The 17,560-nt window shown below is 38.5% G+C and overlaps 1 protein-coding gene across 1 annotated transcript; it reads right to left on the bottom strand.

The window, feature by feature from the left end:
- Positions 1–1,035: 1,035 nt before the first annotated feature.
- On the bottom strand, positions 1,036–14,515 carry LOC138307655 (uncharacterized; the record flags this gene model as incomplete). Its single annotated transcript, XM_069248471.1, is given in 5 exon segments — positions 1,036–3,367; positions 4,086–4,309; positions 6,986–7,172; positions 8,132–8,236; positions 13,596–14,515. Coding segments are annotated over 5 exon segments (792 nt in total). The 3' UTR covers positions 1,036–3,220.
- Positions 14,516–17,560: the final 3,045 nt, after the last annotated feature.

Consider the following 17,560-nt stretch of genomic DNA (forward strand, 5'->3'; position numbering starts at 1 on the left):
TCTTACAAAGTGATGGGCCAATTACAGTACAAAGTGAAGGCCAATTAAAGGAATGTTACAAAGTGAAGGCCAATTACAGTACAAAGTGAAGGCCAAATTAAAGGAATGTTACAAAGTGAGGCCAATTACAGTACAAAGTGAAGGCAACTTAAAGGGAATTGACAAAGTGAAGGCCAACTAAAGGAATGTTACAAAGTGAGGCCAATTACAGTACAAAGTGAAGGCCAATTAAAGGAATCTTACAAAGTGAGGCCAATTACAGTACAAAGTGAAGGCCAACTTAAAGGAATGTTACAAAGTGAAGGCCAACTAAAGGAATGTTACAAAGTGAAGGCCAATTACAGTAACAAAGTGAAGGCCAATAGCTTACAAAGTAAAGGAATTACAGTACAAAGTGAAGGCCAATTAAAGGAATGTTACAAAGTGAGGCCAATTACAGTACAAAGTGAAGGCCAACTAAAGGAATGTTACAAAGTGAAGGCCAACTAAAGGAATGTTACAAAGTGAAGGCCAATTACAGTACAAAGTGAAGGCCAACTAAAGGAATGTTACAAAGTGAAGGCCAACTAAAGGAATGTTACAAAGTGAGGCCAATTACAGTACAAAGTGAAGGCCAATTAAAGGAATGTTACAAAGTGAGGCCAATTACAGTACAAAGTGAAGGCCAACTAAAGGAATGTTACAAAGTGAAGGCCAATTACAGTACAAAGTGAAGGCCAAACTAAAGTGAGGCCAATTACAGTACAAAGTGAAGGCCAACTAAAGGAATGTTACAAAGTGAGGCCAATTACAGTACAAAGTGAAGGCCAACTAAAGGAATGTTACAAAGTGAAGGCCAATTAAAGGAATGTTACAAAGTGAAGGCCAATTAGAGTACAAAGTGAAGGCCAAATAAAGGAATCTTACAAAGTGAAGGCCAATTAGGTACACAAATGACTTACAAAGTGAAGGCCAATTAAAGGAATCTTACAAAGTGAAGGCCAATTACAGGAATTCTTTACAAAGTGAAGGCCAATTACAGGATTACAGTACAAAGTGAGGCCAATTACAGTACAAAGTGAAGGCCAATTAAAGGAATCTTACAAAGTGAGGCCGATTAGAGTACAAAGGGAGGCAATAAATCATATAATGTGGGGCGATGAGGCAATCTGGAAGTATCAAAGGGGAGATAATCGATTTATGAATATTCTGTAAAAAACTGTGTGCAGCCTCATGTATATACCCATTCTCTGGCTTGCTAAGTAACAGAATATATTCTGTATAGACTACATGTATTCATTGACATCTTTCACACCATACGGATCCCATTAGGCCTTACATAACACATTCATATCCACATTTATAACAAAAATAATTCCTCTCTCACAAAAAAAAATAAAATAAAAATAAACAAACAAACTAACAAACCCAAACACAATTAAAAAGTGGGTGATGTACATTAAGTTACACCCATTGATTTAGAATCAAATCAGCCATCCTCACAATGGAAAATCATGTTAACCCCTCAAACCCTTAAAATTACCCCCTCCCTCAAAAAAATTAACAAATAAATAATAATAATTAAAAAAGACAAAAAAATTAAAAACTTTGTGATAATGAAAATCTTACAAATATTGCTGAAAAAATTATGCATAAAAAAAACCTAAAAACACTTGCTGCTTGTTTTTAAAGACCCTACAATTGTATATATTTTCCAGATATAGTTGCAATTCCCCCAAAATTTCCAAGAGATACTTAATAAAATCTGACAATCATGAGTTGACCACAAAATTTCTTGACTTTTAACCTGCCTCATTTCACCAATCCAAATCCAGAAAAAAAAAAAAAATAAAAAAAAAAAAAAAAAAAACCTCACAAAAAACAAAAACTTGCCTATCTTCTACTCCTAATATTTTCTGTACTTTACCAGAACATCACAACTACTCACTTACAAACTCTGACTGTAAAACACATTCATAGCATGGGAGAGTAAATATAGCGGATATCTTACAGTTATTGCCACTCAGACTCCAACTAAAGTAATAACCAAAGTAATGTTAATATTAACGGTGGCCTCAATGATAAAACAACCCCTCTATAATTCACAAGATTTGAATGACATGAACAATTTGTATTTTTATGCACGTTATCAAAACTGGTGATCTTTCAATTTTAAATTTCTAAATATTATGCCCAATTGAAGATCACTATTAATTGATTCTAATTCATCATATTGTGATATGAAACCAAAAATTGTTCTTTAAAGTCAATGAATACTGATCGAACTCGTATGGTGACCCTTGATTATTGACAACTTGACTCCCGATAAAGTGATCTCTTGTAAATTACATGTACCTTTATGTGTAATATGACCTTGTGACCTAAGACTCTCAAGTGACCTTAGTTTGTGACCTTTGCACTCAGTCACATGATCACTGACAGAGTTGTGCTTAAACGACCTTCACCTCTGACTGTTACCTTTGTCTGAAAAACTAACCTTTGGCTAAATAACCTTGGTTTATTTGACCTCCCTTTTCATTGATCATGAAATGGTGACCTAATTATTTGACCTGTGATCATGAAGCCTCGATCATCACAATTTAGTTATTATGCATGTATCTAAATGGAAATAATGAAGACATTAGAATAATGACGGAAACTTGATCACTGTAACAGCTTGAGCATAATGTATTAAGGGTGACAATTATCTCAACCAAAGGCAGGAGAAAAATGTTTAAAAAGGAATACTGCAATATTGAAAATCAATGTCATTTATGATAAAGAATCAAATGTTCCAACAAATTATTTCATAATTCAAAAGTGCCCTATTATGGGCATTATTAAATATTGCGTATAATAATTTGCCCTAAATATGACGACGCACATCTAGTGCCAAGCTCTGAAGAGTGCATGTTCATCACATAATTATCTCCCTTTTAACACCACTGTACCAATGCAACTTATAAACTCTACCAAACAAAATGTTCTGGGTGTTGGCCACCAGCACAGTTATTGCCCTTTGAACACCTGAGTCTTTTACACCCTAGTTCCAAACACACCATGACTATGTTCATTGCCCATTGAATACTCAAGTGTTGATAGTAAGGGTGTTGATTGCAGGTAGAGTTATCGTCCTTGAACATCAAAATGTATCTAGTCTCAGTTGATGTACCAAAGACCTGTACAGGGTGTTGATTGTAAGTAGAGTTATCACCCTTTGAACACCAAAGTATTCCTGGTCCTAGCTACCAAAAACATTGATGTTCAGGGTGTTGATTGCTGGTAGAGTTATTGTCCTTTGTTGTTTGGGCTCTTCTTCTGCTTCATACACCTTGGTCTTTGATTTTTCCTCTAGAACACCTGACCTTGTTTTCTTTTTATGGGTACCCTGTAAATAGATAAGACAAAATGATCAATCCAAGTTTATACATAGAACTCATATAGTCTACGCCTGTTATTCAATCCTTTTTCAAAAAGCTTTTTTAAAAATAAAATTTGTTGAAAATGATTCCATGTTTATCTACATGTATAACATTTAAATCCAGAGAGCCCCCTACTTACTGTACAACATATATGAGTGATATTTTGGTGAGTTCCCCCATGGTGAGCCCCTACTTACCACATATTGTGAGATGTTTTGTGAGAGTTCCCCATTGGTGAGCCCCTATACTTTCTACATACTTTGTGATGTTTTGCGAGAGTTCCCCCATGGGGAGCCCCTTACTTATGACATATTGTGTGATGTTTTGTGAGAGTTTCCCCATGGTGAGACCCTATACTTACTACATATTTTGTGATGTTTTGTGAGAGTTCCCCTATGTTGAGCCCCTATATTTATGACATATTGTGTGATGTTTTGGGAGAGCTTCCCCATGGTGAGCCCCTTACTTATGACATATTTTATGATGTTTTGCAAGAGTTCCCCCCATGGTGAGCCACTTACTTACGACATATTTTGTGATGTTTTGGGAGAGTTTCCCCATGGTGAGCCCCTTACTTACGACATATTTTGTGATGTTTTGGAGTTTCCCCATGGTGAGCCCCTTACTTACGACATATTTTTTGATGTTTTGGGAGAGTTTCCCCATGGTGAGCCCCTTACTTACGACATATTTTGTGATGTTTTGTGAGAGTTCTCCCACAGTGTATTCCTCCAAAGCTTTCTCCAGGTCCACTTGTTCTTCCTTCTGTTTTTCCTCTTCCTCCAAGATCTGTTTCCCCGCTAGTATTTGTTCCTGGATCTCTTTGCGTCGGATCAACATTTTCTGTTTTCCTTGATTCATACTGAATTTACGTCTTTGGCGTTCAATTTCTTCTAAATCGGAGGTGTCTAAAAAATTTATACATGGTGAAAGAGTGTGTAATAGTTAAGTTTGGGTATTCTCTAAGACACAATTGCAAATTTAGATTTTATCCACAAACCACTGTTATTTATAAAATCTGCATTGCTCATTTCTCTCATAGCTTTAGACATTATTCTGTTTCATTTATCAAATATACCAGTATGTAATAACCATGTAGTATGGTATCACAATGGAAAACAAGATAACACTGACATCTATCAGAACAAGAGGCCCAGAGGGTCTGTATCGCTCACCTGGTTTGTAATGTCAAGTCATGTTCTGAATACAGGTTCATTATTTCTTTCTGCCCCTTGGGGGTCAGAGCCAAAATTTATACAAGTCTGTTCCCCTTCCCCCAAGGATATTTGTGACCAAAATTTGTTACAATCCATGCAGAACTCTAGGACAAGTAGCGATTTATAGGATTTGCCTCTATTTCCCTTATTGGGCCCCGCCATTCCTGCCCCTGAGGGGTCAGAGCCAAAATTTATACAAGTTCTGTTCCCCTTCCCCCACAGATGTTTGTGGCCAAATTTGGTTACAATCCATGCAGAACTCTAGGACAAGTACCCTTACAGAAAGCTAAAGTGTGTAGCTATATTGCAGCACACTGATCTGTGTGCAGCAAGTTACTGCAGCAATTGAGCAGGTTAGTGCGGCTAGCCGCACCGTTCTGGCACTATTGCCGCACTAATACTTTGTTGCAGCTATATTGCCGCAATATTGCGGCTTTTGTGCAAGAAACTTTTATTTAAAAACCTGTGTGCAGGAATAGTGCCGCAAAATGTACTAGAAGCATCCTACACAGAAAACTTTAGGAAGGTTGCGGCAATGTTGCGGCAATATTGCTGCTATATTGCCGCAGTATAACAAGGAATTATGGGTACTCCCATAATCCTTTGCTAAAGGTTAAAATCAGTTGACCTTTAATTCAAACATTGAGGTAGCAGAAAACAGTAGATTTGGACAATCTATGAAATTAAGGCGCATGCCTTAGAGATATAGATATAGTCATTTAACTGTAAAAAATACCTGTACAAAAGTATATATATAATTAATCAGCACAACTTTTGCAATTACAATTTGATATTTTGATACAGATTTTGCCATATTCTGCGCTTATTCATGCATGTGAATGCCATGGTAACAACAAAAAAATACCTGAAAAATTGCAAAATATCATGATTTTTAGCCCAAAATTGCAGAAAATTGTACATAATTTTTTTCTTAAGACCTACCTTAAATTGAGCACTTCTCTCACAATGGCAAAATAAGCTAATTTATTTCATAGGTCGATTAGGTGAATTTTTCAATATTTTTGCCTAAACCCGCGCCATAGATTTTCCTTCAAGTAAAGCTAGCATTTCCGGTCAAGACGCACTTCCGGAGGAGCCCAGAATTGTAATCTCTAACCCATTTTTGTTATGTTTATTTTTGAAAAAAAGAAACTTATATCAAACCCTCCATATTGGATGTACCAATTTCAGAATATATTTGATTTTTAATTGTTTATGCATGGCTCAAAACAGGGGCTCCCCACTTAATAAAAATATAGACCGTGGCCAGGCTGTTCTTCTCTGGTTTGCTACCTGATTCAAGAGGTTGTGAAGGACAGAGGCAATGGAAAACTCTTCGAAAGTACGGAAAAGTATGCGATTGCTAGGCAATATTGCATGCTACTATGTTGCGGCTTATTGCGGCAAGTGTGCCCTGCTGCTGTGGTGAGACAAAGTATGTGCACGTACTGGTTGCAGCTACTGTGTGCGGCAAACTCATTTCCCATACAAAAGTATGTTGTATTGCAGCAAATATTGCTACTATATTGCTGCTTAAATTGCTGCAACTGAGTTGCCAGAGGCCTTATAATTTCTGTTAGGGTAGTAATTTATAGGGATTTACCTCTATTTCCCCTATTGGGCTCCGCCACTCCTAGGCCCCCCTGGGGAGGGGTCAGAGCCAAAATTCATAAAAGTTCTGTTCCCCCTTCCTCCCAGGATGTTTGTGGCCAGATTTGGTTTACAATCCATGCAGAACTCTATGACAAGTAGCGTATTTATAGGATTTACCTCTATTTCCCCTATTGGGCCTCCAACCCTCCTGCCCCCGAGGGGGTCAGAGCCAAAATTCATAAAAGTTCTGTTACCTCTTCTCCCAAGGATGTTTGTGGCCAAATTTGGTTACAATCCATGCAGAACTCTAGGATGAGTAGCGATTTATAGGATTTACCTCTATTACCCCTATTGGGCCCCGCCCCTCCTGCCCCGGGGGGGGGGGGGGGGGGGAGAGCCAAAATTTATACAAGTTCTGTTCCCCTTCCCCCAAGGATGTTTGTGGCCAAAGTTAGTTACAATCCATGCAGAACTCTAGGACAAGTAGCAATTTATAGGATTTACCTCTATTTCCCCTATTGGGCCCCAACCCTCCTGCCCCCAGGGGGTCAGAGCCAAAATTTATACAAGTTCTGTTCCCCTTCTCCCAAGGATGTTTGTGGCAAAATTTGGTCACAATCCATGCGGAACTCTATGACTAGTAGCGATTTAAATTAAATGTTGACGGACGGACGCCGCACCATGACATAAGCTCACCGGCCCTTATTAGGGCCAGGTGAGTTAAAAATCAGCTCACTCACTTAAAGTCTATTTAATTATTTTTTGAGTTCTTACCATCACGCTCATGTAATCCGAAGTTAAAAGTTCCATCCAGTTCATTTTCCAGAGCAGTCAGTTTGATGAGTCCTTTTTTGGGTACAGTTGTTGTAGCTACGCGGGCTTCCTCTCGGGTGAGAGAGATCATGTCCGGCTTGATTTGGTCACCAAGCTTTGTTGACACAAACAAGTGGGTCTGTGATCGCTGTCAACATCAGTATAAACTTTCTTTATTTTACATTGCTTGAGAAACAAGTTATAACTCTTATATAAATCACTCTCAATAGACTGGATGTAAGTTCACGAGGGGTCTTAATAGTGTGGGAGGAAACTGGAGCGCCCGGAAAAAAACCCGAGTGATTGGGTAGATGACCCCTAACCTTTTCACGTCTTTGCCAGGGATCGAACGCTGAATGGCCAGCTAGGTGAAAGGCGAGCAGCTGAACGACTTCACCACCCATTCACCAATAAACATCAGGACATAGGTAAAGATATAATGACGTATACATATTTCCATGATGATTTTTCAATATTAACTCAAATTGTAAAATCCTCATTTATCAAATTACTGAGTTAAAAGTTAACTACAACTTGATCGATCGATCACTATTTTGGACGATGAAGGCTAAATGTTTATTATACATATTAATTACAATTTTACTTTATTTACATGTATTACAGTATAACTTGTCTAAACTGGCACTTGTGTAATCTGGACATCTATATATTCTGGTGAAATAAGTATGACATTTTCCTTCTTAGTATATAGATCAACTATAAAGCCTGAATAATCTGACAACCCTCGCTAAACCGCAAAATTGGCTGGTCGGTGACATCTTCCGGTGGAGACATGAGACATCACGTATACACATTGATTACATGATACATTGTATATGGTATTTAGACTGCTGATAACAATGAAAACCCACTGGCCTACTTTTTGAAAAATTTTCTTTCGTGCCATATTAAAATTTGCAATTTCATTTTGAAAACCAAAGTTGGGAATAGTTACTTTCAAGAATGTAAAAAACTAAATGGAAATATCAATATATCAAAATTTAAGAGAGGTTTCTATTATATTTGGAGAGCAAAACTTTTGCTTATTTACTCTGATCGGGAAAGTTAATTGTACACAAAAGAAAGTTGTTTTACAGAGTATCTTACCTTTACTGAGGTCGTGGAATCGTTAGATATCACACTGTTGATGTCCACTTCAGATTTGGAGCGGTGGATCCCCAACACCATCACGGCATTCTGCATCCCATTGGCCTGAAACATGTCATATGTAACAGTATATATAACATATATAACAGTAAAACCTTCAACTTGCTTAATGAGTGAAACCACTTTGTCACAAATGACTATTTATAACACAATAAACTCCATGTGACTTAAGCAACCAACTCTCCTTTATCCAATTAATGGTCTTTATAGACAGGTTTACTGTACCTTTGATGGTCTTTAAAGATAGGTTTGGACTGGCCCTTGGGTGGTCGTTAACAAACATTAAGAAAACTTGGGTGGTTTGTACTGTAACCTTTGGTGGTTATTTATAGACATGTTTGACTGTCCCTCTGTGTGTATTGGAGACAGGTTTGACTGTCCCTTTTGGTCATTACAGCAGGTTTGATCCCTTTTGGTCGTTTATAGACAGGTTTTGACTTGTTTTGGGTCCCTTGGGTGGTCGTTATAGACAGGTTTGATTGTCCCCTTGGGTGGTCGTTACAGACAGGTTATGACTGTACCTTAGGTGGTATTTACAGACATGTTTGACTGTCTTTGGGTACGTTCTGTGTGTATTGGGAGGTCGTTACAGACAGGTTTAGAAATTTGAGGTCATTACCAGACATTCCCCTTGACGTGGTCGTGTATATAGACAGGTTTACCGAATTGATCCCTTGGGGTGGTCGTTACAGACAGGTTAGACTGTCACTTGGGTGGTCTTTACAAGACATGTTTGACTGTTGTATCCTGGTGGGTCTTATTAGGACAGGTTGAGCTGTCCTTGGAGTGGCCGTTACAGACAAGGTTTGACTGTCCCTTGGGTGTCGTAGTTATAGACAGGTTTGACTGTCCAATTGGGTGGTCGTTACAGACTGTTTATGACTGTATCTCGGGTGGTCGTTATAGACAGTTTGGTCCATTTTGTGACTGACAGGTTTGACCCTTGGGTGGTCGTTACAGACAGGTTTGACTGTCCCTTGGGTGGTCTCAATTACAGACATGTTTGACTGTAACCTTGAGATGGTCGTATTACTGGACAGGTTTGATTGAGCCTTGAATGGTCGTTTCCCCAGGTTTGGTCCTTGGGATTGGACAGACAGGTTTGACTGTCCCCTTTGGGTGGTCGTCTTTACAGACAGATTTGATTGGCCATTAGGGTGATCCTAACTGACAGGTTAGACTGTATCTATCTGTGTGTATTAAGACCACTATGCTATAGGTGCAACATGTCCCTTGAGTGGTCGTTACAGACAGGTTTTGATTGTCCCTGGGTGGTCGTTATAGACATGTTTGAATTGTACCTCTGTGTGTTTATAGACAGGTTTGACTGTCCTCTTGGGTGGTATTTATAGACAGGTTATTATCTGTATCCTCTGTGTGTCTGTGTGTTAAGACCACTTTTGACACATCCCTATAGAGGCAGACATGTTTTGACCCCCTTGGGTGGTCGTTTATAAACAGGTTTGTATTGTCCACTTGGTGGTAGTGGTTGTATAGACAGGTTTGACTGTATCTTGGTGGGTCGTAAATAGACAGGTTTGATTGTCCCTTGGGTGGTCGTTATAGACATGTTTGACTGTATCTTGGTTGGGTCCTTAATAGACAGGCCTTTTTGATTGTCCTTGGGTAGTAGAATGTTTATAGACAGGTTTGACTGTATGTCTGGTGGTTATTATAGACCAGGTTTGGGTATTGAGACCACATTCCCCTTGAGTGGTTTAGCTATAGACAGGTTGATAGATTGTCCCTTGGGTGGTCTTTTATAGACATGTTTGAACTGTATCTTGGGGGTCTTAATAGACAGGTTTGACTGTTCCCTTGGGTGGTATTTATAGACAATGTTTTGACTGTACCTCCTTTGAGTTGTATTTAAGACTCGATCACTTTGGATCTTTACAGACGTTAGACCAGGTCTTTAGACCCCTTGAGTGGTTGTAAAAGAACAAGTTTGTTTGTCCCTTGGGTGGTATTTTTAGACATGTTTGACTGTACCCTCTGGATGGTATTTATAGACAGGTTTGACTGTACCTCTGGTAGTGGTGTTATAAGACCACTTGGCTATTCGAGACCACCGATTTCCCCTCTGTGTAGTCTTTATAGACATGTTTGACTGTCCCTTGGGTAGTACTTTTTATAGACATGTTTGACTGTCCATTGGATGGCCCTTTATAGACAGGTTTGACTGTAACCTGTGTGTGGTCTTTATATACAGGTTTTGATTGTCCTGTCTTGGGTGGTATTTATAGACAGTATTTGACTGTACCCCTTGGTATGTGGTCTTTATAGACATTGTTTGGCTGTCGTATTGGGTGTTTATTTATAGATAGGTTTAACTGTCCCTTGTGGTGGTGCTTTATAGAAGGTTTGACTGTCCCTTGGGGTGGTCTTTATAGACAGGTTTGGCTGATCCCTTGGGTGTTCTTTATAGACAGGGTTTGACTGTCCCTTGGGTGTTTGACTTGCTTAAATAGACAGGTTTTTGACTGGTCCCTTGTGTGGTCTTTATAGACAGGTTTGGCTGTCCCTTGCGGTGTTCTTTATAGACAGGTATGACTGGCCCTTGGGTGTTCTTTATAGACAGGTTTGACTGTCCCCTGGGTGGTCTTTATAGACAGGTTTGACTGGCCCTTGGGTGGTCTTTATAGAACAGGTTTGACTGGTCCCTTGGGTGGTCTTTATAGACAGGTTTGACTGAGTCCCTTGTGTGGTTTTTTATAGACAGGTTTGGCTGTCCCTTATGTTGGTCTTTATAGACAGGTTTGAATGTCCTTGGGAGGTCTTATGGTGGTCTTTTTAGACAGGTTTGACTGTCCCTTAGGTGGTCTTTATAGACAGGTTTTTGGTCTTTGTCTGTCCCTTAGGTGGTGTTCTTTAATAGACAGGTTTGGACTGTCCCTTTGGGTGGTTCTTGTTTATAGACAGGTTTGACTGTCCCTTAGGTGGTTCTTTATAGACAGGTTTGACTGTCGCTTGGGTGGTCTTTATAGACAGGTTTGGCTGTCCCTTAGGTGGTCTTTATAGACAGGTTTGACTGTCCCTTGGGTGATCTTTAATAGACAGGCTTCGGGGCTGTCCCTTACTGTGGTCCTTTATAGACAAGGTTTTTGACTGTACCTTTATGTGGTCTTTTTTAGACAGGTTTGACTGTCCCTCATGGGTGGTCTTTAAAGACAGGTTTGACTGGCCCTTGGGTGGGTCTTTATAGACAGGTATGTGACTGTCCCCCGCTTATGTGGTCATTATATAGACAGGTTTGACTGTGGACCACCTGTTTAAAAGACTTGCATTAAGGATAGCTCCTTAAAACACCATGTCTTTTATTTAACAGGTCTTATTTTCTTGCATTCAAACCACTTTTGAAATATTTGAGCTTGAAATATACCATCTGTAACACAGTCTGCTGGCCAAAAATAACAAAACAATTTTCAAAAATGTGTTTTTCCTGTAATATTATGGTGAATGTATAGTCTCAATCTTGTTTATTTTATGTCCTTAATTTTCTAACGATAGAAGAAATAAACAAAACTATTGTAGTTTTAACAAATGCTTAAGTAATTTTCGTTATTTCCAAGGGGACCGTTTCTATACATAATTATCATGTTTATCCATATTTTCGCCCTTAAAAAAAAATATAGGCCCAAAAAAGGAAATGAAAATCCATTTCAATTTCACAATTTTTGTATATGATATGCCCATGCAAGGTAATATATTTTTTTCAAATATCATATAAAAACGTGTGGGAATCTTGATCATATTTCACAATTTTGAAAGCTTTTAGTTTGTAACTCACATGATCCTACCCCCCGTTTCATCCAGGGATAAGATTGGTCATATTTTGAATATTTTTTGAAAATCATGCTACAAAAAACATTCCACATTAGTTTCATATTGTTTTTGTGTGATATTGTATGTAGTTTATGTCTGTTATTTTTTATGATTTTCTCAAAATTTTGAGTTTTCATGTAATCCGTAGGCGATTTTTTCAGAATTCCGGAATTTCGATCTGGACGAGTCCCCTCTTATCATTTATAGTGACGAATGTTACATCCGGTGTTTGAAAATCCGTTCCCATTTACGACAGGGAACCGTAAAAAACCTGAGAGATAGCATCTCATATTCACTTGATTGCTTTTATCTGATTAAAAAAATATTTTAATGATTTTAAACATTCAATATTTTATGTAGATAATTTTTTATCTGTTGAAAAAATATCCAAGTGGAATGTCCTAACATATGGGAAAACTATTCTGGAATTCAAAACAACTTCGGCGGCAGCTTCCGGTTTCGCGTCATATGAACTGGCGCGGTTTTCAAAACTTGGACCTATCCTTAAAATATTATCACCACTTTGATGGGGTCTAAAGTCTAATTGTAGCTCAAAAGACTTTTAGGACAAAGGATATGGTGTCATCTTTTTAGAGCTACAATTGGTGCCTATTACTGCTAATGGAGCAAAGTAATGGTTATGCAAACATTTATAAAACGTTTCTTTGCACTTTTTATCGTACTTGTTTATATCGCTTACCTACTAGGCAATAAAAGTGAACCGTATAACATATCAAATTCTCAGCGAGACATTATTTTTTTTACATATACATATGAAGGTCTTCATATTATATGGACATTTATACAACATTAGTCTACAAATTGTGAACCTGACGTCCTGTGAGCGGTACCGTAGATATTAAGAATGGCTGTTATGTTTGTTTTGGACAAAAAATAATATATAAATGCATGTATACGACCTTAAAATTGATTGGAAACCTACAAAAAAGTATAGAAAATTGTGCCCTTGTGATTTTCTGAGGCAATGCTCCACTAGGTTTACTCAACTCCCCTTTATGTCAGGGTTCAGTGTATCAAATTTTATCAAAATCTGTCAAGTAGTTTAGGAGGAGTTTGCTGGACAAAGTTGTGTCTACAAACAGACAGACGGACAACCCCCGAATCAAGTATACCCCTCTTAACTTGATTGCAGGGAGGGGGGGGGGGTGCATTATATAAATTTTGGGGGTGGGGGAGTTGACATATACATTATTGTTTAATAAAGATCTTTATCATCCACTATAACTAAAAAACATGAAATAAATTTAGCTTTATAATCATGACACAATGGCTTTTTATTATGTTACCTCTGATTATTGACTGATTATGGTGACCTATTGAAGAATTGTCCCATTGAAATGATACAACTGGTGGCAATACAAAAATGTTTACACTCAGGTGACAATTCACCAATCTAAAGGCATGAATTAATGATAATCAGCCAATCAAAGTCCTCAAATTTGTGACAATCATTAATCTTGAACTTGTGACAGTGAGCCAATCAAAGTGTAGTTCTGGGAAGCTAATGGTGATATAACTGTGACACTGGCAAATCAAATGGCTGTATTTACATACTTACCTCAAAGTTTCTGCCGCAGGTCTGACGTACATAGTTAGTATAATACGAGTCACAGTTTGATCGCCGTGGCCTGTAGGCGGCCGCAGTTTTACACCGGCGATTTGGAACTAGTCTTGATCTGGCACTCATATTATACTGTATTATTTCACACAATAAATGTGCTCCGTAACAGAAATCATCTAAAATATTCACCCACAAGTATTAAATCCAGTACATCCTGTAACGAATATCCACACAGACCTCGGCACAGATACTTTCCAAATTCTGCTCAGGTATGAATACCCTGGATTTATATCTCCAAGGCTTAAACAATGGTGATGATATCCTATGAATGTCCTCAAGGTATACGAACATCCAAACACATTTGTTGTTTTGGCGTATTTATCCTTAATCAACAGAAACACTGAACATGGCACTAGAGCTGTCGCTGTAAATCACTGTATCGGAGTTACAGCTAACCCTGTCATGCTGAATATTCCAAATTATGAATCATGAAAAAGTCAAAAACACAAATCTGTCCTTCTGTAAATATTTGTCAATATTTCAGTGTTTTATACAGCTGATCTACCTGATAACATACAAGTATATACCAATCATGTTTACTCATGATGCCCATTCTGTTTGTTCAACAACAGGTGTTTCAAAAATACACCTGTTGTGTTCAAATATATCAGGCATTTTTTCATTCCAAGAGTCGACACTATTTTGTATTGAACTAAGTTTTTTCATTCCCAATGTCTACACTTTCTTTGTGTATGTGAATCGTTATGCAGCAGAAACTTTAAAGAATTGAGTCAACACCATCATCTGGGGTATCCATTACTAGACTATTGGCTACCTTTAATTCGTTAAAGCACCCATCTTTTTGTGTCGCAACAGAACACGGCTGAATCAACCTTACTCCAAACGGATAAAGACTTCTGAAATATGAATATGTAAACTTTAAAACAGTGTGACAGAGACGACATTTAAAGTCCTGAGAGTAGACCTGTTGTACTAAAGCCTACTTATCAGGCTATGATTGAATCAGTTACATTATATACTCTTTAAACTGTACGATCATTATAATTCTGGCTGGGCCTCAAACTCTCTCATCTTACTTTTTTTAAACATTCATTAATTATATTTCAAAGACATTCAATATGGCACCAAAGATTATTTGAAGAAAAAAAAAGATCATATATATGTGAAATACATCAATTGTATTATATTGCAATATTTGTATTTCTATAACTCACATATATATATGTACATGAACCTACAACTGAACAGACCTACAAAGTACCAAAACTGGGGGAAACGTATTATTAAAGTATCATATTATAGTAAGATATCTGAAGCAAACTTGGTTTACAAATACGTATACATGACACTGAACATTACACAAGAGGTGAAATGAATTTCAATTTGTAAAATATAACTAAAAATGTATGTTGAGGTTTTTTTCAATAGTTTTTTCTTTTTTAAATCATATTTTATATTTTTTCTATACCAGACAAACCTGTCTTCAACAACATACCTGTCTTCAACAACATATCTATCTCAAACAACATACCTGTCTCCAACAACATATCTATCTCAAACAACATACCTGTCTCCAACAACATAACTGTCTCCAACAACATACCTGTAACTGTCTCCAAACAACTGTCTCCAACAACATACCTGTCTTCCAACAACATACCTGTCTCCAACAACATACCTGTCTCCAACAACATACCTGTCTCCAACAACATACCTGTCTCCATCAACATACCTGTCTCCAACAACATACCTGTCTCCATCAACATACCTGTCTCCAACAACATACCTGTCTCCATCAACATACCTGTCTCCAACAACATACCTGTCTCCATCAACATACCTGTCTCCAACAATATACCTGTCTCCATCAACATACCTGTCTCCAACAACATACCTGTCTCCAACAACATACCTGTCTCCAACAACATACCTGTCTCCATCAACATACCTGTCTCCAACAACATACCTGTCTCCATCAACATACCTGTCTCCAACAACATACCTGTCTCCAACAACATATCTGTCTCCAACAAATACCTGTCTCCATCAACATACCTGTCTCCAACAACATACCTGTCTCCAACAACATACCTGTCTCTCAACAACATATCTGTCTCCAACAACATATACCTGTCTCCATCAACATACCTGTCTCCAACAAACATACCTGTCTCCAACAACATACCTGTCTCCATCAACATAAGCTGTCTCCAACAACATACCTGTCTCCAACAACATACCTGTCTCCATCAAAGTACCTGTCTCCAACAACATACCTGTCTTCAACAACATACCTGTCTTCACAACATACCTGTCTCCAACAACATACCTGTCTCCAACAACATACCTGTCTCCAACAACATACCTGTCTCCAACAACATACCTGTCTCCAACAACAACCTGTCTACAACATACCTGTCTCCATCAACATACCTGTCTCCAACAACATACCTGTCTCTCCAACAACATACCTGTCTCCATCAACATACCTGTCTCCAACAACATACCTGTCTCCATCAACATAACCTGTCTCCACAACATACCTGTCTCCAATCAACATACCTGTCTCCAACAACATACCTGTCTCCAACAACATACCTGTCTCCAACAACATACCTGTCTCCAACAACATACCTGTCTCCAATCAACATACCTGTCTCCAACAACATACCTGTCTCCAACAACATACCTGTCTCCATCAACATACCTGTCTCCAACAACATACCTGTCTCCATCAACATACCTGTCTCCATCAACATACCTGTCTCCATCAACATACCTGTCTCCAACAACATACCTGTCTCCAACAACATACCTGTCTCCAACAACATACCTGTCTCCATCAACATACCTGTCTCCATCAACAACATACCTGTCTCCAACAACATACCTGTCTCCATCAACATACCTGTCTCCAACAACATACCTGTCTCCATCAACATACCTGTCTCCAACAACATACCTGTCTCCAACAACATACCTGTCTCCATCAACATACCTGTCTCCAACAACATACCTGTCTCCAACAACATACCTGTCTCCATCAACATTACCTGTTCTCCAACAACATACCTGTCTCCAACAACATACCTGTCTCTCAACAACATACCTGTCTCCATTCAACAACATACCTGTCTCCAACAACATACCTTGTCTCCAACAACATTACCTGTCTTCCAACAATCATTACCTTTCTCCAAACAACATACCTGTCTCCAACAACATACCTGTCTCCAACAACATACCTGTCTCCAACAACATACCTGTCTCCAACAACATACCTGTCTCCATCAACATACCTGTCTCCAACAACATACCTGTCTCCAACAACATACCTGTCTCCAACAACATACCTGTCTCCAACAACATACCTGTCCTCCAACAACATACCTGTCTCCAACATACAACCTGTTCTCCAACTTACTGGCTCCAACAATAAACTGTCTCCAAAACATACTGTCCTCCATACAAAAGTACCTGTCTCCATCAACATACAGTCTCCAACAAAATACCTGTCTCCATCAACAACATACCTGTCTGTCCAACAAACAGGCTCCTGTCTCCAACAACATACCTGTCTCCAACAACATACCTGTCTCCAACAACATTATCTGTCTCCTACATAACAAATACCTGTCTCCCAACAACATAAGCTGTCTCCAACAAACATACCTGTCTCCCAACAACATACCTGTCTCCATCAAACTATACCTGTCTCCAACAACATACCTGTCTCCTCAGACATATCTGTCTCCAACAACATGACCTGTCTCCAATCAACATAACTGGTCTCCAACATAACATTACCTGTCTCCATCAAACATACCTGTCTCCATACAACAGTTCCGGTCGCCTAACAAAATACACGGGTCTGCCACAACAATTATATCCTGTGTCTCCAACAACATATTCTGTCTCAACAACATACCTGTCTCCAACAA

The sequence above is a fragment of the Argopecten irradians genome, chromosome 14 (genome assembly GCF_041381155.1).
Source record: "Argopecten irradians isolate NY chromosome 14, Ai_NY, whole genome shotgun sequence".
In the NCBI taxonomy this organism is placed as follows: Eukaryota; Metazoa; Mollusca; class Bivalvia; order Pectinida; family Pectinidae; genus Argopecten; species Argopecten irradians.